The sequence below is a fragment of the Crinia signifera genome, chromosome 5 (assembly GCF_055691185.1).
Source record: "Crinia signifera chromosome 5, ASM5569118v1, whole genome shotgun sequence".
In the NCBI taxonomy this organism is placed as follows: Eukaryota; Metazoa; Chordata; class Amphibia; order Anura; family Myobatrachidae; genus Crinia; species Crinia signifera.
The window spans coordinates 62,436,960-62,462,931 of NC_139221.1; the positions used below are offsets into that span (position 1 = coordinate 62,436,960).

Sequence of the window (25,972 nt, forward strand, 5' to 3'; positions counted from 1 at the left end):
CACCCCCTATAAAACCTTGTTTCCTGGTATCCTATACTTCCAATTCACAGGGCTAAGCACAAACAAAATGCAATAAATATATTTTGGTACTTGTTTCCTAGCACGGCCACAATCTTAAGTAATCGTGTCCCTTACTTAAGGGACACGATTACCCCCGATGGACCCGATTTCTTTTCAAATCAGGTCCATTTTGCCGGCTAGGAGACAATATCGGGGGCATCGCGTCGGTCGGGACCATTAACATTGGTCCCGACGCGACCGACGCGATGCCCCCGATATTTCCATAGGCTTCAATGTTAAAAAATATTTTAACATTGAAATCTTGTCGGGAAAGGTAAAATATCGGGGGCATCGCGTCGGTCGGGACCATTAACATTGGTCCCGACGCGATGCGACGCGATGCACCCGATTTTTGCATAGGCTTCAATGTTAAAATATTTTTTAACATTGAAATGCTGTAAAAATGTGAAAAAATGTGAAATGGGCCAATATGACCCATTTCACATTATAGATGTCCCCGTCGTCACCCCACGATAGACGCCAACCCGAAGCGTGGCGAGCGCAGCGAGCCCGCGAGGGGCGGCGGTACGCGTCCTCCGACCTTTTCATGCCCTACTATCCACGTCGGCGTGGAGTGAGAATAGAATAGTGTGGCGAGCGCAGCGAGCCACCGAGCCCGAAGCGTGGCGAGCCCCGCGAGGGGACGCGGATACCTTCACAGTTATACGCGTCCCCTTGCGGGCTTCACAGGTGTCCGTGGCGACGCGGACACCTGTGAAGCCCGCGAAGGGACGCGTTTACCTGTGAAGGTATCCGCGTCCCCTCGCGGGGCTCGCTGCGCTCGCCACGCTTCGGGCTCGGTGGCTCGCTGCGCTCGCCACACTATTCTATTCTCACTCCACGCCGACGTGGATAGTAGGGCATGAAAAGGTCGGAGGACGCGTACCGCCGCCCCTCGCGGGCTCGCTGCGCTCGCCACGCTTCGGGTTGGCGTCTATCGTGGGCTGGGGTTAACGCGCTTAAATTTGGGGGGGTTGGGAATTTTTTTCATTGAATCCAATGTAAAATTGGGTCCCAGGGACCCAATTTACATTGGATTTAATGAAAAAAATCGGGTCAAAAATCGGTCGGTCGCATCGCATGCGACCAAATCGCATGCGATGCGATCGACCCGATTTTTCCGACACGACCACCCCGATCTGAATCGGTGTGGCCGTGCTAGGAAACAAGTACCTATATTTTTTTTAACTTGTTGCTTAATTGTTTTAAGTGATGATGCTGGAATGATCAGCAGTTTATGCATTACACAATGGAGTGAACGGCATGTTAAAGTAACACAAGCTGGAATGTGAAGCTACATTTTTTCATTTTTATCATTTCATTTTCATGTGCGCCTTCTGTCCTCAAGCGGTTCCCAACCTTTTTTTCTATCCCGTACCCCTTGATTAGGTTTTTCATTTAAGAGTACCCCCTCGTCTTAATATGTGCGGTCAGGAATAGGGTCCCTTGGTGTCTGGCAGCTGGCTATAGATTGTAAGCAGGGCCCTCATACCTTTTTAACAATCTGTAAATAACCATTTTGTTGTAACAGTGTTTCCAATTGTAAAGTGCAATGGAATTTGCTGCGCTACATAAGAAACGGTTAATAATTAAGATAATACTGTCTCCGGGGTTACCGCTATGCCCTGATCGCTGATGTCTGAGGGCAGCGCAGGAAGCTCCCAGTGGATTACTGTTCGGGCAAAAGCACAAGGAGATTCTGATGACGCTCCAGATGGAACCGCAAGTGTTGCAACATGGTTCATGGCAATGGAAGACTCCTTCTGCCCCATTACCAATATTATTTTTAAGTACCCCCAAACAGTCTGCAGAGTACCCCAGGTTGGAAACCACTGCTCTTACCTACACAATAAATATAGTCATATCCTGGAAGCTATATAAGGTGCGCTAATTCATATTCTGCAGGTTCCTAAATGAGACTAGTACATATCTAAGCACTCCATAGTGTGTAACTAGTAGGTAACTCTTCGTGCCCTAGAGGAGAAAGTACTTGTGGTTACACAACTCCAATACATAATTGCATACATACGGGTACTTTTCCATGCATTGCCAGTGTAAGGCCGATCGGGTTTCACATTTCCATGTCAATTAGCTAAAACCTGAAAAAGTGGCAGCAGTATAAATGCTGGAAATTTGGGGAGTTTTTTCAGAAATGTGAAGAAAAGGTAGGCAGAACGTCTCCTGCCACACTCCAGAATTCTGACTAGAATAATACAAAGAAGAGATTTAGATTAACTTCCTTGTATTTTTCTCATTTTTATAGTCAAAACTCTGGATTATGTTGGAGTATGACAATAGAGGTTTTGCCGCACCAAACATGGTCTATACCAGGCTTGTCCAACCCGCGGCCCGCGGGCCACATGCGGCCCAGGTCGGGTAGTAATGCTTCCCAGTGTATTTTAAGAAATTCTAAGTATAATATATTTAGGGCAACTACCTGGTCCGCCCGCAGCAGCGTCTCCGTGCTGGCCGCGGCACTGTGCCCAAAGTAAAGATGGCCGCGGCACTGTGCCCAAAGTAAAGATGGCCGCGGCCAGCATCGAGTTCTCCCAAACCTAAAATGGCAGCGGGAGCGCTGGTGCGAATGCGCAGGCGCACTCAGCTGCTCCCGTGGTCCGAAGGACGTCTGAGCTGGCGCTTCCCCCACGTGATCCATCCCAGCAGCGCGCAGGGCTGGATGATGATCTGATGGGTGGCGGCGGCGGCAGGAGTAGGCAGCCAGGCCAGCGGTGCCTTCTCATACCCCTACTACCATCAGTGTCTTTGTGAATTGCTGTACTCATCCCCTGTGTCAACAGCTGTGGTGAGTGATCACTACAGGGGGCATTATGAATATAAGTGGCATTACCAGGGGGCATTATATTCATAATGCCCCCTGGTAATGCCACTTATATTCATAATGCCCCCTGGTAATGCCACTTATATTCATAATGCCCCCTGGTAATGCCACTTATATTCATAATGCCCCCTGGTAATGCCACTTATATTCATAATGCCCCCTGGTAATGCCACTTATATTCATAATGCCCCCTGGTAATGCCACTTATATTCATAAGTGGCATTACCAGGGGGCATTATGAATATAAGTGGCATTACCAGGTGGCATTATGAATATAAGTGGCATTACCAGGGGGCATTATGAATATAAGTGGCATTACCAGGTGGCACTATGAATATAAGTGGCATTACCAGGGGGCATTATGAATATAAGTGGCATTACCAGGGGGCATTATGAATATAAGTGGCATTACCAGGTGGCACTATGAATATAAGTGGCATTACCAGGGGGCATTATGAATATAAGTGGCATTACCAGGGGGCATTATGATTATATGTGGCATTACCAGGGGGCATTATAAATATAAGTGGCATTACCAGGGGGCATTATGAATATGCCCCCTGGTAATGCCACTTATATTCATAATGCCCCCTGTAGTGATCACTCACCACAGCTGTTGACACAGGGGATGAGTGCAGCAATTCACAAAGAATATATAGAAAAATATCCTGCACTTCACAATCATGCCTTATTCATGTCATCGCTATTTGGAAGCACCTACATTTGTGAGCAGCTATTTTCAAGGATGAAGCACACAAAGAATAAAACTAGAACCAAAATATCTGATGAGCACCTTGAGCACTCGCTGAGAATTGCAACAAGTTCCATCGAAGCAAATCTGGATGCATTGGTGGCTGAGAAACAATGTCAAACATCTCACTAACTTCATTTCCAAGTAAGTTTAATATGTTAACTATGTTTTCTATGTTTTTTTGGATGATCAGGTATCGTTACTGTTATTTTATTTTATGTGCGGCCCAAACCAACTTTTTAACTTCTAATGTGGCCCAGGGAAGGTGAAAGGTTGGACACCCCTGGTCTATACAGTCAAGCTTGTGTATGGACAAAAGAGAAAACATTTCCTTGAAGAAAAGAATGTTAACTATTTCTAGAAATGTAATCACACTGACTCCCTCTAGTGGTTATTACAGATAGCTATATATAAAATCTATCGCTGCAGACAAAAAATAAATAAACCTCAGATTTACCATCTATATAAAGTATTATTAGCAAAAGGATGACTTTAGGAGTAACACATTTCTATGAACCTGTTTAATGAGACAAAGACCTTTTAATTTCTTTTTTGATTTGCAGAAAAGTATTGGTATTAGTTCCTTCGTTTCGGATTTATGTGGCAAAACATTCACTTGTTATTTACAATGCCTCATCATTCTGCTCTGGAACATGTGACCGGCACAGCGGTCTGGTAACTGTGACAGTTATTAAGCAGGGACTTTTCTTGGTGGCAAGTGAAGATCTCGTTGAAATAGACACACGCCGGGGTATCCAGTAACGGTGTCACGTGGCAGGGATTCACTGATTGGCGTATCTGAGGCATCGCCGTGCTTAGGATCGTGACAAACTGGCAGAATGGATGGTGTAATGATTAGCATTACTGCCTCACAGCGCTGAGGTCATGGGTTCTATTCCCACTATGGCCCTAACTGTGCAGAGTTTGTATATTCTCCCCGTACTAGCGTGGGTTTCCCCCGGGTACTCCGGTTTCCTCCCACATTGCAAAAATATACTGGTAGGCTAATTGGCTCTCAGCAAATTTGGTACTTGTTTCCTAGCACGGCACCCATCTCCTTGATTGTATGCCTTAAGTTTAAGGCACTTAAGGCATACAATCAACGCGATGGACCCGATTTTGTGTCAATCACCAGCTAATTTGCCGGTGAAAGACAAAATCGGGTTGATCGCGTCCATCGCGGCCCCAAATAAGGGGCCGCGATGCGACCGACGCGATCAACCCGATTTTACCATAGGGAACAATGTTAAAAAAAAATTAAAGTGAAAATCGGGTTGATCGTATCGGTCGTGGCCCATTATAATGGGCCATGATGTGATCAACGCGATCAACCCGATTTTACATAGGTGACAATGTGAAATGGGCCAATATATCCAATTTCACATTGAATATGGTTATAAATTATGTTTAATGCCCCCCCCCCCCCCCCCCCCTATTGTTAACGTCACCCCACTATTGACGCCAACCTGAAGCGTGGCGAGCGCAGCGAGCCCGCGAGGGGCGGCGGTACGCGTCCTGCGACCTTTTCATATCCCTACTATCCACATCGGCGTGGATTTGATTTTATATAGTGTGGCGAGCGCAGCGAGCTCAGCGAGCCCCGCGAGGGGACGCGGATACCTGTGAAGCCCGTGAGGGGACGCGGATACCTGTGAAGCCCGTGAGGGGACGCGGATATCTGTGAAGCCCGTGAGGGGACGCGGATACCTGTGAAGCCCGTGAGGGGACGCGGATACCTGTGAAGCCCGTGAGGGGACGCGGATACCTGTGAAGCCCGTGAGGGGACGCGGATACCTGTGAAGCCCGTGAGGGGACGCGGATACCTGTAAAGCCCGTGAGGGGACGCGGATACCTGTGAAGCCCGTGAGGGGACGCGGATACCTGTGAAGCCCGTGAGGGGACGCGGATACCTGTGAAGGTATCCGCATCCCCTCGCTGCGCTCGCCACACTATATAAAATCAACTCCACGCCGACATGGATAGTAGGGGTATGAAAAGGTCGAAGGACGGGTACCGCCGCCCCTCGAGGGCTCGCCACGCTTCGGGTTGGCGTCAATAGTGGGGTGGCGTTAACAATGGGGGGGGGGGGCATTTGAAACATGAGGGGGGGGGGGTTGGTATTAAAATGGGGGGTTTTGGGGCTTTTTACATTGAAATCAATGTAAAATCGGGTCTCAGGGACCATTTTACATTGATTCCAATGTAAAAATCGGGTCGATCGCATCGCATGCGATTGACCCGATTTTTCCGACCCGATGGATACAATCAAAATCGGTGGCGCCGTACTAGGAAACAAGTACCGCAAATTTAACCCTAGAATGTCTCTGTGTGTTTGTGTACATGTGGTAGGGCATAGATTGTAAGCTCCACTGGGGCAGGAACTGATGTGAATGCTCAAGTATTCTCTGTACAGCGCTGCGGAATATGTGTGCGCTATATAAATAACTGTTAATAAATAATACATTTTCTAAATTTGACTCATAAGGGGGTGAAAAGGGTTAAAATATTCCACCCTGCAAATGTTTGCCTGATTGAAACTGGGTACATCAGCTAATGCAATATGATTTATAAAGGATACACGTAAGAGAAAATATTTAATAGTAACAATTAAAAAACTTTTAAAGAATATAAAACATTTATTGGATGTCTGTCTATATTCATTGTCGGACGTTATGTTAAATATGAATTGGTATCTTCAATGGCGCTGCACTCATTATCCATATACTCTATGATGATTGTACCACCGTTATATAAGCGATTTTCTGAACTAGAGAGCCACATCTCCACGGAGCCCTCCAATGGTAGCACCTCTCCCGTCTCAGTGTGGCACACTCGCAGCTTCTGCAAACAGAAAGTGACACCATAGGTACACAAAATATAGATTAAAACATAGGGGGGGGGGGGGGGGGGGGCGACAAGCCTTCAATAATGATAATGTTTATAGTGACAAAGTGCCAGTTAATCCACCCTTAAATTCCAAGTTACAAGCTGTGTTTGGAAAATGACAGTTAGGAGCTAGCTGGCTGGTACTTTATTTCTCTATGGGGCAGGTGTATTATGCCTGGAGAAGAGATAAACTGTAGACAAAGTGAAAGGAGATAAAGCACCAGCCAATGAACTGTGTGGGAGTTGATTGGCTGGTGATCTATCTCCTTTCACTCTGGGCCGTATTCAATGTGGCTGGCGAGGGGGTTAAACGGCGGAGATTGTCGAAAATAAGCGATTCTCGCTGTTTAACCCCCATGCCAATTCTACATTCCTGGGGAATCTTCGTTGTCAGAGGACAGTGAGGATTCCCCCAAACAGCGAGGCTCGTGGCTAATGCAGGGAGCCCGCTGCATTTAGCCACGAGTCTCGCTGTTGTAGCGGTCGCATACGCAGTTTCCCCCTCGCTACAAAAACCTACTGAGGGGAAAACGGCGTGTTGAACACTGACCCTGCGAGGTGTGACAGCGAGTAGGCAGCACTGCTCGATGTCACAGCTCACAAAAAGCATTGAATACACACCTTTATCTCCACTTTATCTCTTCTCCAGGCTTAATACATCTGCCCCTATATACTTTATTACTCTCATCTGCCCCATGAACTGAATAGAGGAGACATATGATCTTATTGTACAGGATATGCACTATGAGACAATGAGCCGGATTCAGACGTGTTCGCGAGGCTGGGACTACACATGCGCAAATACTTGCATGGGCAGACCCCTCACCATCTGAACGAGGACTAATTTGTTCCCGTCCAATCAGATTTGAATCAGACCTATAATGGGAGATATATCAAACCATTGAGAAGTTGCCCAATCAGCTTATATCTGGCATTTCTCTCGCACAGTCTATAAAATGAAAGACAGTGATTGGTTATGGGCAACTTCTGTTTTATCTCTTGTGACGTTAGTGTGCTGGATAATATGCAGAGTTGTGTGTGTGCATTGACGTTTTCAGAGGGATGTTGTGTAACTTGTATTGGGCTGGTGCTAGTGAACAGCAATACTGTAGACTGCTATGACTCCAAGGATAAGAGGATAAGGGCAGTCCAGCCACATCCAGGAAAAGTAGCAGAACATAAAAAGTAGCCAGGATTATTATGGGCCGGATTCAGTTATTGGTGGTAATTAACCGGGTGCTAATTGTCATCCTAGGACTATTCAATTAACTGGCAAGTTATTTTTCCTATTAATGACTGAATTAGGTTAAGAGCATCTATTTAAAACGTACCCAAAATTAGTTTATTGAAATCGGCAATCATTTTTAAAAACATCAGAACATCATGACCATCGCAAATTTGAATTCCCAAGGTAAAACCTACCTGCAGCCAGCAGGTGGTGGGGTCCTGCCATGCTGACTGATCAGCAGTAATTGGAAGCATGGCAGACACAGGTTGAGGGTACAGAGAAGCAGGTGGGACAGGATGTCCCTCTGATTGGCAGCTGCTAGAATATCTTCCGGAAGCTGGCCAATCTGTGCTTCTTTCTGGCTGCACAGTTTGTGACCAGGTCAGGTAGTGCACAACCTGGTGCAAACAATGTAACCACACCAGGCAAGTGGTTTTAGCCTGCAATACATTTGCAGTCTGCACTTAATGAGAATTATCATGGGTGCCGCAAACGAGTTATGTCACAGCTCCTGGTACATTTCCCAGAACCTGTGGGTTAATGCGATTTAGCAGCAAATTTACAGCAGAAGCAAAGGGAGCTGTAATTGAATTCATCAGTGTGTTATATGTGCCATAGTACAGAATTAGGCCCTTTGGTGTATGGTATGTGGGAGCAATGATGAGTGCCCCGTGCGCACCTCTAAATCAGACCCTTGGAGGTTTGTCCAAGTAAGTGTGGGGTTTGACTGACAGCCTGGATTCAATTAGGTTCCCACATCTATTGCTGAGTGTTTCCGTATAACCTCAGCAGCTGCTGAGAAACATCTGTATTAAGACGGCAGTCTCTGTGATTTATGCAGCAGAGAAACCATATTGGATTCCAGCATTTAACATAGAATCTATGAGTTACTGCGCGTTACTGGCTATGTTTACCACATAGAAAAAAACCTACAGCTTTATCCACGCAGTAATACCCTGGATATATTTGGATATGCTTCTTAGGATCCAGTTTACACACATTCGAGTAGTTACTAACATGCATACAATAAAATGACAATGACATATTTTTTCATTATTCTAGAAGCTTACAGTTCACATAAGCATCATGTTGTAGATGTGATGGGTAATTAATATAATGGAGCTCAGAGTAGGTGTTATCATACAATCTTTCTATAAACTATTGGTGCTGGGAAGGCATACTGTAACACAAGAGACGTACTGCGACACAGGAGGCGCACAGCGCCACAGGAGGCGCACAGCGACACAGGAGGCGCACAGTGACAGAGGAGGCGCACAGTGACAGAGGAGGCGCAGAGACACAGGAGGCGCACAGTGACACAGGAGTAACACTAATACACACACATAACGTACCTTCGCTGCTGCTTTGTTGTTGTCATTTTTCAGGCTCGCTATAGAAGCTGCATAATCCACAACTTTCCCCATACTCCATGTCTTACAGAAGAACATCGGCCTACTCCTCTCCTTCCCACCCTTGGGCAGGTAGACTTGAAAGTAGACCCTTTCCGACTGCCAGGAATCAAATATCAAGTGTCAGGCAATTGCTCAAGTTCAGAGTAAAAGAGAACAGTGTTCTAGATCATAGCATTGCTTTGGGGTCATACATCTAACTCTCTCTGCACATGTTACATCTGTCCTACCTACAATGCATGTGGTTTTGTCCATCTGCAAAAATTGCAGCCTTGCTAACCGGTCTGAATTAGGCCCAATGTCCCGGTTTCCATGCAGTTTATGCAAGATTATTGTGTTATCCGCTTCCCCTCTCCCCCTTGCATATACAACTGTAGGGATTATTTTTTTACTTGTTACCAACCCACCCAAGTGATGGGGGATGCGGTCATTTGGTCTACAGCATGATGGTCGACACCATTAGGTTGACATAGGAAAATGTCAACATGTTTCTAGGTCAAAAGGTCAGTAGTTCGACAGGTCATTAGTTCGACAATGTCTAGGTCGACAGTCAAAAGGTCGACATGGGGTTTTTCACTGTTTTTTGAGCCGACAGGCGGTATTTCATGCCCAACCATCGACTAGGGCGTGGTGGGAGAATAAAATAGTGTGCCGAACGCAGCGAGGCACCATGCCCGACGCATTGCGAGCGCAGTGTTGACATTCAGGTCAAAAAACAGTAAAAACCCCATGTCCACCTTTTGACTGTCAACATAAACATTGTCGAACTAATGACCTTTTACCATGTTGACGTAATGACTGTCGACCATCAGGCTGTAGACCCAATGATCCCAACCCAGTGATGGAACATCAGAACAGTAATGTTAGCTCCGGCACATGTGTGCACCCAAACAGAGCAACATTTGAATTGCTCACTCAGGATGCCATCGAGTCTCCACTGGCACTCAAAACACTTGAACTGCCCCCATAGAGGTGAGGAAAAGCATTAGCCTTTTATTATATGGGATAAATAGATATGTGCAGGGAAATTATGTCTCAGTTCCAGGAAATCGCTGTTGTTGTTAACGACCTACCTGAGGTAAAGACTTATCCCCCAGCGCGTGTAACTTCAGCTTCATCAGGGAAACCTTTGCTGCCGTCTCAGCATTTTTTGCTCCCCTTCGTACTTTGCTGTGAGGAGCAGACTTTTTAGAATCTGAAAACATGAGTATCATTGTCTTGTTAGAAACAGGCCGGGATAAGGAATAGTATACTTCGCAAATGTGTATATATACGTGGAGACAGACATCATACATACAAATCTGTCAAGGGGATAAAGTATTGCAGTCACATCTACTAGGATATATTATCCTTTTTAAGTCACTTTATGTTTTATGTTCTGTCATGTTAGTGTCCCATACTTTGCTACAATTTTAGAAATTTGTAATAAAAGTTAGATTTTAGATTAATCAAATTTCTTTGTGCACCATACAGCGACATTCTTTCCTTTCCCTGTTGCTATAAGAAATAGTATATATCTCTAAAATCACCACATTCTGTCATGAGGAGAATAGTCAAATCAAAACAAAGGACTTCATAAAAATAAAAGGAATTTCCTAGTGTTCAGGGAATTTATGTAACCAAACTATCTGCATCTAATTTGAGTAAAATGCAGGCATGCCTTAACTATGATATCAGTGTGGCATCCAGCAACTACATCCTTGTTTGCGGTTGTACTCACACATCAGTGAAGGAGCCTCTGTGCTGAGCTAGGTGCTATGCACCAGCGATGTGTGCTGAGTGATCTGTGCTGACCTGTGTTCTCTCATGAGAGCACTGCCGATCTGACTAGATAGATAGTGCATGCAGTATCTATCTAGTCAGGTGATGGCGACATGTGGGACCACGCATTGCCATCGCTCAGGGGTATACACACAGGGAGATCCACACCTAATTTATAAGCTATCTAGTTTATAAATAGGGCTAAAATCGTCCTGTGTGTAGGCCCCATTATTAGTTCTGATGCCGAGTTGAACACAAAAGCAAAATCTTTTTCAAATGGGCAACACCAAACTGCACTGCAGGTGGGGCAGATGTAACATGTGCAGAGAGCGTTACATTTGGATGAGTTATTTTATTTCTGTGCAGGGTAAATAATGGCTGCTTTATTTTCACACTGCAATTTACATTTCAGTTTAAATACACCCCACCCACATCTAAAGCCCCATACACTAAGCAATATTGTGAACAATATCACTCAGAAAGGGACTTTTACGCGATATCATTCACAATATGGCCCTTATTCAGATCTGATCGCAGTACAAATTTGTTCTCAAAATGGGAAAAACCATGTGCACTGCAGGTAGGGCAGATGCAACATGTATAGAGAGAGTTAGATTTGAGTGAGTTATTTTGTTTCTGTGCAGAGTAAATACTGGCTGCATTATTTTTACACTGCAGTTTAGATTTCAGTTTCAAAACACCCCACCCAAATGTAACTCTCTCTATACATGTTACATCTGCCCCACCTGCAGTGCACATGGTTTTGCCCATTTTGAGAACAAATTTGTACTGCGATCAGATCTGAATAAGGGCCTATGATCTAGTGTGTACACTAAATATCGCTAACAATACACACTCCCGTGCACCATTAACCATGGTTGATGTCTTCTGAAAATGCATGTCAATTTGGCTATATAGACAAATGACCTGTATTTTTAGCAGCCCCGGTGAGGTCACTGAATGATATCGGTGGCCGATATCATTCAGCGCATACACGCAACATCGGTCCCATGCGCCCAATATAGTTAACTATATAGGTCGCGGCCAGTGTCGGCTAGTGTGTATGGGGCACATGTTACATTTGTTCCACCTGCAGAGCACATGGTTTTGTCTATATGAAAAAGATTTGGCTTTTTCCAATGTAAGGCCCATAGATCAGATCTTCGAAGTTGCGTCTTTGTACACAAGCTGCAGATTAGAGACGCCGCTGTTTGGAGTACAAAACCTAGCAGCTGCGGCATTGGCAGCATTAGCATAGTGTTCTAGATCTACTGCGTACATAGGTGATGGGATTTGCATAAACCTCTGAATCAGGCCCTATGTATCTTTATTATGTGGCCTCTTTTAAATATAATCAGATCTTCTAAATATTCCTAGAACAGTTTTCAATTTGAGCTTATCTAGTGATAGAAGAAGTGTGTGCATTTGGAATACTAGTAAAATAAAACGGAAGGGCAGTGCACATTGCCATTACATATAGGGTTACACTTACTAAAGCTTCTAAAATTAAAAAAAAGTGATGTTGCCCATAGCAACCAATCAGATTATTTCTATCATTTTCTAGGATGCAAAAGAGAAATGATAGCCAGAATCTGATTGGTTGCTATGCTATTCATTTTTAAAAGTTGAATAAATTTACTCCTAAGTGTGTAGTCTCCCATAGGTTATTTGAGGACTGGTGCCAAGTATGTTTGAATGGGATGCGGTCATCTATTAGAATGAACTTAGGTCTACAGTCATTAGGTCGACCCCACTAGGTCGACTGGCAGGAAGGTCGACCTGACTTAAGGTCGAATTTGCATAAAGGTCGACATGAGGAAGGTCGACTGGTCATAAGGTCGACATGGGGTTTTTCACTGTTTTTTGAGCCGACATGTGCCGACAGGTGGTATTTCATGCCCACCATCCACTAGGGCGCGGAGGAGGTTATTAAAGCTGTGGCGAGCGAAGCGAGCTACCGTGCCCGAAGCATTGCGAGCGAAGCGAGGGTCCGATTCTCATTGCCAACTGTGTCCATGTTGACTGTGTCGACATTCGGATAAAAAAAACTGTGAAAACCCCATGTCGACCTTATGACCAGTCGACCTTCCTCATGTCGACCTTTATGCAAATTCGACCTAAAGTCATGTCGACCTTGGCCCATGTCGACCTTAAGTCAGGTCGACCTTCCTGCCAGTCGACCTAGTGGGGCCGACCTAATGACTGTAGACCTAAGTTCATTCTGACAGATGTACCGATTCTGTTTGAATACACATTTGCAAACCAACGTATCCAATAAGTGCTGGTAGCACCTAAGTACACCTACTAGACATGTTGGTTGGATATATTATATTCAGTAGAGTAAGTTCGTCCCAGTTGCCTGGAGGATAAATATTGGTGCCCCCCCAAATAGCTCAATCAGTATGGGGTCTGTCTCCAGCAAGACAGGTCATGGGTTATAATCAGGGCTATTTTTCAGCAGGCTCCAGCAGGAACTGAGGCCCTTATTCTAGTTCACTCTCTGACAAAATATTTCTTAGATGGACAAAACCATGTGCACTGCAGGTGAGGATGTGATCAAGCCCCTGGGAGGGGCGAAACGCGTCTCCCGTGCCACCAGGCAATCTATACTACACCCCCGATGCGCCAAGCTGAACACCAGCTCTATGACTAATTAAAGCACATAGAAGCCGCTACGAGTACCCGGCGCCTGCCGCCTGACTGCTGGATGACTGGTGAGCTCCACGGCTGCTGAGACCCGCTACATGCTGCCCGGCTGCAAGAAAATTGGGACATTTAAACAAAGCCCAGGCGATCCCTGAATATACGCCGGCTGGGAGTACCAATTGAATTTACCCACTACACGCTGCCCGGCTGCCACAATACCTCTCTGCGGGAGTATCTGAAACCTCATCAGGCCCAGACGTTTCCATAAACTGATGCTGACTGTGACTACAAAACAGATAAGATAAAACCAACAAACCTTATTGAAATCTGAAACTTATAATTTATACTTATTGCTTATACTCTTTAAAGCTAAAACCTTTTCTTCCCTTTCAATCCTCTCTCACTCATGGGGCCAGCTATAGATTTCATTGCACTGCCAAATAAGCACCAGTGATTTTGAGGCTGGGTATACATGAGCAGCAGAAGGATTCTAGTGGCCATACTATTTCTCTGTCTCGTATGCCCCACATGCTCTCACACAATACCTAAGCAATCATCCTCTGACTTATGATGATTGAGGTTGTAAGAAGCATTTGAAGGCTACCCAGACACCTTTCTATCCCTCAAAACCAGAAGTTTTTTCTGATAAAATTCTGTTTGTATACTTTACTTCTCCATACTCTCTGAACTACAAATCTCCTTTATTCTTCTCTCATTCGCTGGTACAGTTTTGTGGTCGGCTGCTCTGCTATTAGCAAGCAACAGCCCAAACTAGACACTGTTCACAGGAACAGCAGAAAGATCTTTTTCTCGGGTCAATTTTCAGGCAATACATTATCTCTCCCCTGTTCTTTCATCGATCATCCACTATATATCCATATAAGATGATGAGACAGCAGAAACAGGGTGAGAAACCAGATATTGTAGCCGCTCTTTGTTCCTCTTTTCTGCATATATACTAAGGCCTAAAATTGTTACAGTTCACTAGGGTACTCATATACGCTTCAAATCTGATACAAAAGTATGTTACATAGGGTCTTATTTTAGTTCACTCTTTCTGACAAAATCCTTCTTAGATGGGCAAAACCATGTGCACTGCAGGTGGGGCAGATGTAACTTGTGCAGATATAATTAGATTTGGGTGGGGTTTTACTTCAAAGTGAGATCTATATTGCAGTGTAAAAATAAAGCAGCCAGTATTTTCCGTTCACAGAAACAAAATAACTCACCCAAATCTAATTCTCTCTGCACATTTTACATCTGCCCCCCTGCAGTGCACATGGATTTGTCCATCTAAGAAGGATTTTGTCAGAAAGAGTGAACCAAAATAAGGCCCATAGTCTGAACAGTATTGCAAGAGTTTTTCTTCTTTGAACATTTCAACTCTCTAGCATGCAATTAAACCAGCTCGAACATTTATGTCTCATACTAATAGGAGAATAGAATCCCTTTTGATAATTGTGAGCAATTATTGGTTCGTGCAAACTGGTGTTTTTTCTATTTTGTGTCAATTTAAAGCGCATCATTGAACAGACGTTTGTATGTAACTGAGTATTGTACCTTATTAATTGAAGTTGATCTACATATACATGTGTATTTTCCGACAGCTTGGTCACAATTGAGTAACTGTAATCGGGGGTGTGACCAAAAATCCCCACAAGTGGCGGGAGGATTGCTTTTTAACCAGTGTTTATAAGTTTTTCGTGTGTCCTCCTCTGTATCTCTTGTCTGGAGATCAACTTATCTTAAGAAAGTAAACCTAATAAAAGCTAAGTTTTAAATTTACCAACTACTCATCTTTCTCACAGTATAATTTTGACACATATAGCATTTATCTTAAGTGTGCCCCCAAAAAAGATTCTTCTTTTTCTACCCGTTTTGTCTATATTATCTCTGACTCAGGGGAGCACCTCCAACCCTATATAAGTTTATGACACTGATTGAAATATCAGGTTGTTTAATTGGGATTTGGATTATTCTGAAATCTGCATCCGCCTCTTATCGTGACTGAGACTGTCTCTGAAAGTCACGGCGGAGAATCCTGTGCAGGAACCTTTCAAAAAACTGTATTCACCTGCATATCACCAGGTTTCTCTTTACGTAGACTTTCCAAAAGAAAAAGGTCAAGTTGAATCAGATTCCCCGAACTTTCCATCATTTTAATACCGCTTGTTTTTATATTTCTTGCAATCGATGCCTCGTTGTTTCTTGCTGCAGTAATCCGAGAGTCGTCTTTGCACAAATGCTGTTGGGTTTTAGACTATGGACAGATTCAGGAGCTGCCTTCTGAAATGTTTATTTGCGGCTATATTTCCTGAGGATCTTAGTGGAAAACATAGAACAAACAAATGTACCAGGCCAGCTGTGTACCGTAAAATCGTTTATAATATATGGGTACATAAAATGAGTCCACAAATCGGAACAACAACATATGAATACTTTAAACAATTCATTAGTCTATTTTATTTGTGGAAAAATTGTTTTGACGCACCTATGAAAGAGCTTTGGTAGCTGTATACAGAAGACTCTACAATATGTCGTACTATATGTTTTTGTTATATGCGCAGTATAAAAGTCTGCATTTACAAAATGACATGCTTATAGCATATACTGTACAATGTATAAAGTCAAATGCAGAAAGTTTATTCCACATATAACTTAGGTTTTTATTACACAATTTTTCCGTAAAACAAGATTTGAAAATGTACATGTGTGTTAAATATTTACAAACTATGGGCCTAATTTAGGCTACCCTTGATCGCAAATAATTTTTAAATGGACAAAACCATGCTGCACTGCAGAGAGTTAGATGTGGGTGAGTTATTTTGTTCCTGTGCAGGGTAAATTCTGGCTGCTTTACTCTTAAGGTGCGTACACGGGGGCGATTACTGCAAATATCGCTGGAAATATGGTCGCTAAGCGACCATATTGCCAGCAATGGGAGTGTGCACCTGTTTTCTGCCCGTAGTGAGCGCTGGTCACAGGAGCTTGCTCCTGCGACCAGCTGATTTCCACTGCCGGGCTCCCCCGGCAGTCTCTTTTTCATCAGCGACCATCTATGGTCGCTGATGCAAACAGGACACCAAGCGATATGACGCTCAGCGTGAGCGATATATGGCCCGTGTGTACAGGGCTTTACACTGCAATTTAGATTTCAGTTTGAACACACCCCACCTAAATCTAACTCTCTCTGCACTGGTTACATCTGCCCCACCTGCAGTGCAACATGGTTTTGTCCATTTGAAAAAAATTTGCTTTGCAATCAAGTCTCAATTAGGCCCTAAAATCGCTCCTTAACAAAAATACACAAAAATTTTTATAAATATATAAAAAAATACAGTACAGTGCCCACGATATTTGGTCGCACAACATATAATCGCATCGCATGCCATACACCCGATGCACTGCGATGCCATTTAAAATTGTATAAACCCCCTATACGATGTTTAATTGTATAAGTACCCTAATGGGGGCTTACAATGTTAAATGCACCCCCACTATGAACGTGAACCCGAAGCGTGGCAAGCGCAGCGAGCCCGCGAGGTGCGGCAGTACACGTCCTCCGACCTTTTCATACCACCACTATCCACGTCGGCGTGGAGTTGATTTTATATAGTGTGGCGAGCGCAGCGAGCCCCGCGAGGGGACGCGTATTACTTTACATGTATTACGCGTGCGCTCGCCACACCCAGGGCCCTCTTCCTCTTCCCCTCTTTAATAAAGTTTCTTAAAAATGAAAGAGGTGATGTTGCCCATAGCAACCAATTAAGATTCTGCCTATAATTTCCTTATTGCATCCTACAAAATAATTGACAGAGTCTGATTAGTTGCTTTTTGAAACATCATATCTTTCATTTTTATGAAGCTTTATCAGGGGAAAAAGCACATGAGGGAAGAGGGCCTATTTTTGGGGGCAAATTCGAATCACCCTATTCAATCTCCGTGCCGATTTTTCCTCTGGGTGAAAAATCTAGCATCAGCAAAAAAAAGTGTAAATCAGCAAAATTGCAAATTCACGTGGTTTTGTCGAATTCGCGGCTGTTTTTGCCCATGGCAAATCGCCCACCAAAAAAGTGAAATGGAATGGATGAAAATGTACTCAAAAATGGCTAAATATGCCCATGATTGAATACTAATAGGTGAATCTTTGCTGTTATTTCCCCTGGTGAAAAACTCGGCCAAGATTGAATACCCACCTTAGACTTTCTACTTTATACTCCATACAACAGCACCTAACCTTCTGTTACTACTTCCCTAATAACTAGGGAAGTGTAACAGTGTCCTGTCTCCTGATGTAACAACGTTATATACCATGTACATGTCCTACATTGTATTGTACGGCAAGTCAATGTTTTCTTGTTTTGCTCATTTGTTTATGTATTCTGTAATACTCTAAACAAATGTGTATGGAGGGCGGGGCCACAGCAGGGCGGACGTGAGGTGTGTGTGGCAGCAGCTCCTCCGGCGTCCTCCATGTAGGAGCAGGCTGGCCCGGTAAAATCCTCCCGCAGATTGCAGCTGAAGCCCGGGATTGAGAGTACGCAGAGGGCGTGCAGCAGCGTACAGGCGCCATCCTCCATCTTCCCGGCGAGGTCGCACAGCAGTGGTGCACGTACTGAAGCCGAGGCTCCCAGCGTGAGGTAGTGTGAGGACCTCCCGGCGTGGCCGTACCCGGCAGGCAGCGGGCGCACGGAAGCGGAGCCCGGCGTGAGGTAGTGAGAGGACCTCCCGGCGTGGCTCTGTATGACAGTCAGCAAGCGCAGGGAAGCGGTGCCTGGCGTGAAGTGGTGTGAGGACCTCCTGGAGCAGGCGTAAGCTGCAGCCAGCGGGCTTATTGCAGCAGCACCAGTGGTGTGTGAAGGACCCGGCCGGGTGGAAGTGCCTGAATAGCGGCGTGTGAAGTGAAGACCGGTGGCTGTGGTACCAGTGGAGTGTCGGTACACGTGACCAAGCAATCTGGATGTGCAGCGGGGGTATGTACTGTTGTCGATTGTGACCTGGATGGCTGCTTACTGAGGGCATCCTCTATATAGCACAGTATACGTGCAGTGACCAGGTGCAGACTTGGGGTGGGTGCCATAAAGTCCCTTGGGCTGGACCAGGGAATACAGTGCAGTAGTGTGAGCTGGACATTAATTTCATCAATAAGTCGTGTACTGCCGGTACTGAGCATACCCTTTTCCATTGTTCAACATACATAGTGTACAAGACCAGTGCACGTAATATATATACAGTGCAACATGGGCAAGACCGGCACAACGTCGGCGGCAACACGCCTGGAAAAATATGCCAGATCTCAAGCTGGTAATACTTCCCAAACCACACTCACCACCCCTCAAACTACCCCAGCAAAAGGGTCCAACCCTGCTGCCATCCCAGACACTACCCTGCAGCAAATATTGGATGCCATCAGCAATAGCGAAACACGGCTGTTGGAAAAGATAAATGACCTTCAGGCGGATATAGGTCAGATTAAAACAGACGTTAAGGCTGTTAAAGACAGGATAAAGGAGGCCGAAAGTCGCGTCTCTAGGTTAGAGGACTCTAATAACAATATGATTCGCTCAATGGAAGATATGGCGGGTCAGGTTCAAGACATTAAGGTCAAACTATCCGATGTTGAAGGCAGATTACGCCGGAACAATGTAAGGTTGGTGGGGCTCCCTGAGAGGATGGAAGGGGGTGATACATCAAAATTTGTGGAACAATTGCTGGTACTTCTTTACTTTCACGGCGCCAGCATGGCGCCGCGCGTACTTCCGGGTTACGCTCGCCACTAATTAAGTAAAATAAACTAAGTTAACGCCATGCCAACATGGATAGTTCATACCTCCACTATCCATGTTGGCATGGAGTTGATTTTAATTAGCGTGGCGAGCGTAGCGAGCCACCGAGCCCGCAGCGTGGGCGAGCGAAGCGAGCCCCGCAAGGGGACCCTGACGCGCGGCGCCATGCTGGCGCCGTGAAAGTAAAGAAGTACCCAATTGCTGCTTGATAACTATACTCCCTCTGCCTTTTCGGGACAGTTTGTAGTTGAAAGGGCCCACAGAGTTCCAGCAAAACTTAATCCACCCGGGGCCCCACCCCTTACCCTGATCTTTAAGATGCTCAATTTTCAAGATTGTGATATAATTCTGAGATTATCCCGTGCAAAAGGTCCATTGGAGTGCAAAGGGTCCAAACTGTCTGTCTTCCCAGTCTTCTCTTTGGAGGTCCAAAAAAGCAGGGTTAAATTTTCTGAAGTTAAGAAGCGTCTGAGGGACCTTGACCTGAAGTATCATATGTTGTTCCCTGCAAAGCTGAAAGTTATTGTTGATGGTGAATCAGTATTTTTTTATACACCTAGAGAAGCTGGAGAATGGCTGGACAAAAGGGCTCCAGATAAACGCCAGCTAGCTCCTTGAAACTCAGTAATACATGTCTAAATATGTTTTTTTTTTTTGTACGCCAGGGGGACTGATAACTGCCACTTTAGTGTAACATGGTCTTGGGGTTTTGAGCCTCCAAAAGAGTTAGATAAGTTTTTTGTTTCTTCTCTATCTTCTTTCCCCTCTTCTTTTTCTCTTTTTTTTTTGGGAACCATAGGTATGCCTAGGGAGGGATGGTATACAGGGAGGAGGGAGGGGGGTCTACGTACTGTATGTAATTCATGTATTGTAGGTAGTACAGTATATATCTGTGTTTTTTTTGGTTGCGTGTTTTTTTTTTTTTTTTTGTGATTTTATGTGTTGGACAGTGGGGCACCTAAATGTAGTTATAGTGCCTGGTGTGGGTAGCATCGGGAGTATGGTATACAGAAAAAAAAAATCTTTTTTCATCTATAAATGGTTCGTATCTTGTCTTGGAACGTTAGGGGTATGAATGATAAGATAAAGCGCTCGCTTGTTATGCGTCAGCTCAGGCAATACGGGGGGGATATAGTGTGTTTGATGGAAACCCACCTTATCGGGCCTAAGCTACAAGCTCTTAAAAAAGCTTGGGTAGGCCATGTATACCATGCTCCCTTTACATCATGAGCACGGGGGGTGTCAGTTCTAATCAGTAAGACAGTCACCTTTGAGTGTAGTAGGGTCAAGATAGACCCAGGGGTCGCTTTATTTTTTTGGACTGTATCATTAACGCATTACGTATTTGCTTACTCACTATTTACATCCCCCCTCCGTTTTCATTTGACATTTTGGTAAAAGCAGCTTTGTATCACAATCACCTGATACCCCTGTCATATGTACTGGCGATTTCAACAACGTAATAGACCATCGGTTAGACAGATGGCATAAAGGCCAGAATAGTGTGGATAAAAGAACTAGGTGTAATCAGGGGTTTGGTCGATTTGTGGGCGATATGGGATGGGTAGACCCATGGCGGGAGAGAAATCCAGATCCAGATCTTATTCAATACTCCTGTTTCTCTGCATCGTACGTGGCATTTTCTAGAATCGATCTGATGTTAATATCTAATGCTCTTTTGCTGCAAGTTACAGATGTGGCCTACAAAACTAGGGGGATCTCAGATCATTCCCCAGTGGTATTGGAGCTCAAGGAGACTACTGCAAAGGGTTGTATGTTTTGGAAATTTAATGCTTCATGGTTAGCCAACTTGGGACCAGGAGATATATTAATAGAGCAGTGGAGCGAATTCTGGGAAATTAATAAAGGATCTGCCTCCGGGGCCACAACCTGGGATGCATTTAAGGCCTTCTTGAGAGGTACTCTTAAGAAAAAGATTGGGGAAATCAAAAGGGTCAGCAGACAGAAAATCTTGGATCTAGAAAATAAATCTAATGATTGTGAAGCCACATATTTGGTGGAAAAAACAACTGAGGCCAAAGTAGCATGGGAGAAAGCTAGAGAGAAATGGCTGGATTATATTAGGACAACAAATATTAAATGCATGAAGCAGGGATCAAAACACTTCTATGACAATTCTGACAGGCCAGGTAGATACCTAGCCTTTTTGGCTCAAGCAGAAAAACCCACAGACACTATATCAAAAATTATGAATAAAGATGGGGAATTGTTAACTGATGTGGCAGATATAGGGTTAACATTTAGGGAATACTTTTCTAGACTCTATGAATCCAGGTTATTTTACGATCAGTATCAAATTCAGGAATTCATGGGTGCGATAAAGCTGCCCTCACTTCCGGTGGAGGATAGTAGTGATTTAGAAGCCCCTATAATGTTAGAAGAAATCTTTTGCGCCATTAAAAATCTACCAGGGGGTAAGGCTCCCGGTTTAGATGGCATCCCTATTGATTTATATAAGATGTATGCAGAATATTTTGCCCCCGTGCTGCTTGAGCTGTTTTTATCATGCTTTGAGACCGGTAGGTGTCCCCCCTCTATGATGGAGGCCAAGATCATCCTTCTGTTAAAACAGGATAAGGATCCATCTACAAGTGTCTCAAAACAAAAGTAGGCAATGCTGCAATAATGTCGCTAGACTTCGAATAAGGCCTTTGATGCAGTAGAATGGGCCTATCTGTGGGAGGCAATGAGAGCATTTGGTTTTGGCCCTAGGTATATCAAGTGGGTACAGCTGCTCTACGCAAATCCGACAGCACGGATATCTGTTAATGGCTGGACATCTGATGCCTTTCCCCTATTTAGGGGTACAAGGCAGGGATGTCCACTGTCACCAAGTCTGTTTTCATTGGCCATCGAGCCACTGGCGTGTGCCCTAAGGAATCATCCAGAGGTAGTCGGTTTTCGCGTGGGGCAGCTGTACGATACTGTTGCCCTATATGCGGATGATTTATTGATTTTTTTGGCCGAGTATGGCAGGTCTGCCCCTATTGTTTTGCAAATGATCAAATTACATGGAAGTTTTTCTGGATTCGATGTCAATATAAAGAAGTCTAGCATCCTCGCCCTAAAGTCGCCAGTAGCAGCATCTCCTGATTCAGGTATCTAGGGATCTGGATAACTAGGGACCCACTTGAATTTATTCAGTTAAACATACAACCATTGGTAGCCTATATGATGTCAAAATTTAAATCATGGAGCCGTCTGCCGCTTACCATTACAGGTCGCGTTAATTTAATAAAAATGATTGTATGTGTTGCAGCAGTCGCCAATATATTTGCCAGTATCCCTCTTTTCAAAGATTAATAGCCTAATGTCCACATTTATATGGAACAACAAGCGGGCAAAGATTCAAATCAATACATTGATGAGAAGAAAGGGACAAGGGGGTATCGCTCTCCCCAACTTTAGACTTTATTATTTGGCTGGGCAGCTAAAGCTGCAGGACTGGGTGTTGGATGAAATGGACAGTGGAATAGTTAGGTCACTGGTGGCCCAAGGGAATACTAATTTCACTCCATTACAGCGCCTGTTGACAGGTAGTATATTCCAAAAGATCCACCACTAGTAAGGCAAGCAATTTTCTTATATAGAGGTCGATCATCCCATACCGGATTACAAACTTTTGAAAGAACTTAAGGTACTTCAGCCAGATAAGATATGGGGGCATTATGGGGTGAAGTCTATCAGTCAGCTGTATATAATGGGTGGGTTGAAAACATTTTCGCAGCTAGCAACAGAATTCAATCTCCCTAGACATTTTTTTTTTAGATTCCTGCAATTAAGAAGTACACTTGAAATTCAATTTAAGAACATGGTGTTGTGCTTCTCGATTTCACCTATAAAGAAAGCTCTGCAAGTGGGCGGCAAGAGAAAGGGGGTCTCAAGGCTGTATAACCTGTTGCTGGGAGCCAAGTTTGAAGAGGGGTTGTCTAAGCTTAATTAAAAGTGGTCGCTTGATGTAGGTCCTGACTGCTGTGGAATGGGATATGGCTATGACCTCAGTCCATGCCGCAACTAACTTAATAAGGGTGCAGCAGGTGCAGTTATACTTTTTCCACAGATCCTATATGTCCACCCCAAGGCTGGTGAGAATGGGGAGTTGTACTTCACCACAGTGTCCCAAATGTAAATGTGCGCCAGGTACATTCTGGCATCTAACCTGGGAATGTGAGGTACTCAGGGCATTTTGGGCCAAGGTGAAACAAATTTTGATAAGTACAGACATTCCTGACTCTGTGTTAGATTGTAAATGTTGTGTGTTAAACACTTGTATGAGTAACACTATTAGTAGTCACGATAAAACTTATGTATTTAACCTATGTGCACTGGCAAAGCTATCAATAGCGCGGACATGGCTCTCTAAGGAAGGCCCTGATATTGCGGCGTGGATATCTCTGGTCAATATTACAGCTACTCACGAAAGATATATATATTTGGGTAGGAACCGTTTAAGTCAGTGGTTCCCAAATTGTGTGCCGTGGCTCCCAGGGGTGCCTCAGGATACATGCAGGGGTGCCCTTGGTTGGTGGTCCAGGACCAACTCAAATTATTAATGGTTAATTATTTATGAGCAAAACCAGTGCTGGTGGCTGCCAATCATAAAATGTGTACAAACAGAAGCAAATCCTGCCCTATACCACATAACTGACCCTAAGAATCGCATATATAAACCCAATCTAATTATGTTAATTTGGTCTAGGGGTGCCGTGAAAAAAATCTGATACTCTAGGGTGCCGTGATTCAAAAAAGATTGGGAACCCCTGGTTTAAGTAATTACACTAAGATATGGCACAGATGGCACGCGTCAGGTCACATGACTGAAGAATTTAATCTTAATTAATATGTTTAATAAATATGTCTAACAGTATAAAATAACAGCATAATTAATGCAGTAGGATAAACACTGGTAGGCATTGTTGTATTTGTAAAGTGTTATAGCACAGTAATAGAGTTCGGGAAACTTCACTGTAAACACCGTATAGGCACATGTTGTATGTATATATGTATGTCTAAGCAAATCTGTCTGTTTTTTTTTCTTTTCTTTAATTAAATATGATAAGACCACATGGGCGAAGGAACCCAGTTGCAAATCAAATTAGATCTGACAGTATTAACATCAATAAATGTGACGTATAGGGTGGTAAAACTACCGCGAAGGTTGTATACCTATGTTTATGTGCTCGATTATACCTTTTTCTTGTTTAAGTGCCCGGGTGCCCACAGAAATGGCATAACAAATGCAGTATCAATATAACATGGTGGGGTGCCTCACTGTCCACAAAGGTTTTTTTTCTTTTTTTTTTTTTTGTTCGTCTGTGAGTGTATTTGTAACATGTTGTAAATGTATGTCCGATATATACTGTAACTGTATTTGTCTTTTTTATATGCAAAATCAAATAAAGAATATAAGTAAAAAAAAAAAAAAATGTGTATGAATGAACAAATAATGGGGCAGATGTATTAAGTGTGGTGAAGAGATAAAGTGGAAGGAGATAACGCAGCAGCCAATCAACTCCCAACTGTCATATTTCAAATACAGCTGATGGGCTGGTGCTTTATCTCCTTCCACTTTATCTCTTCTCCAGGCTTAATACATCTGCCCCAGTGTACTGTAGGACGTGGCCACATTTCTGCCTTTGTATAGAAGTGTATAAAACCAATAGAAGACAGGTCGGTGTTGTTGGTGGCTTAGGGGCTATTCAGACTGCAGGCCGGGCGATTATCGATAGACGCATGTGTACGGCTCGTAGTGCATGCGTGAGGCCATCCCGCGATAAAATGCAGTTTCTTTTCTTTTTTTTTAAAGTGCAAGTTTATTGACAGGAAGCCGGCATTTTGGGGTGGTAACCCTCCATTTTCTGGGAGTATCAGGGAAAACGCAGATGTGCCCAGGTGTTTTACAGGAAGGTGTGTGACGCCAGCTCTGGTCCCATTCAGACTGTTTCTATCACAACCGCCGAGACCTTGGCTACGCACAGACTGCACACACTGGAAAAATCATTCACTGGCGAGCGGTTTGCGAATGGATTTGCAGCTAATCGCCGATAGAGCTAATTTATAGCCGTGCTAAGCAAGTCGCAGTCTTTCATGGGGCGGGATTTCATTCTGACGGGTCGGCGTATATCTGATATTTACTCTCATAGCTGGAATAGTTGTTGTTTTTTTTTATAGGGATGCAGCAAGGCCTGATTCAAGTGTCCACAACACTGCACCTGTAATGCAAAATGACAAGCCCTCCTGCATTGCATAATCTATTCCTGCAGAAATAGTACATTGCCTGCTGATCATAGCAACACGGAATCATGCAAAGTGCCTGCCTGCTGAACATACAGGACTTCAATCTTGAAATTGTTGTAAAGGGGAACGGGACATAGAGTACCTTAACACTGTTCAGGCTCTAAACGGTATAGTTAAATAAATGACAAAAAAACTTTGGGGCTGATGCAATAGCTTGCAGAAATGCAGGCTCTGGTGAGATTCTGGTATGTATGCTCAGATTTATAAAGTGGCAATCACATTAAAGGGACCACTAACCTGGTAATACCATTTAACCCCTTCCCGACATTTGACGTATATATACGTCAT

At 44.1% G+C, this 25,972-nt stretch overlaps 1 protein-coding gene across 1 annotated transcript in view; it reads right to left on the reverse strand.

The window, feature by feature from the left end:
• Positions 1 to 6,231: 6,231 nt before the first annotated feature.
• ZFAND1 (zinc finger AN1-type containing 1) overlaps positions 6,232 to 25,972 on the reverse strand; it is a 30,364-nt gene continuing 10,623 nt past the window's right edge. The window contains exons 6-8 of the mRNA XM_083187338.1: positions 10,247 to 10,368; positions 9,117 to 9,272; positions 6,232 to 6,491 (exon numbers count right to left, since the gene is read on the reverse strand). Coding sequence (XP_083043464.1) covers positions 6,321 to 6,491; positions 9,117 to 9,272; positions 10,247 to 10,368 — 449 coding nt within the window. The 3' untranslated portion in view covers positions 6,232 to 6,320. The remainder of the gene's footprint in view (positions 6,492 to 9,116; positions 9,273 to 10,246; positions 10,369 to 25,972) is intronic.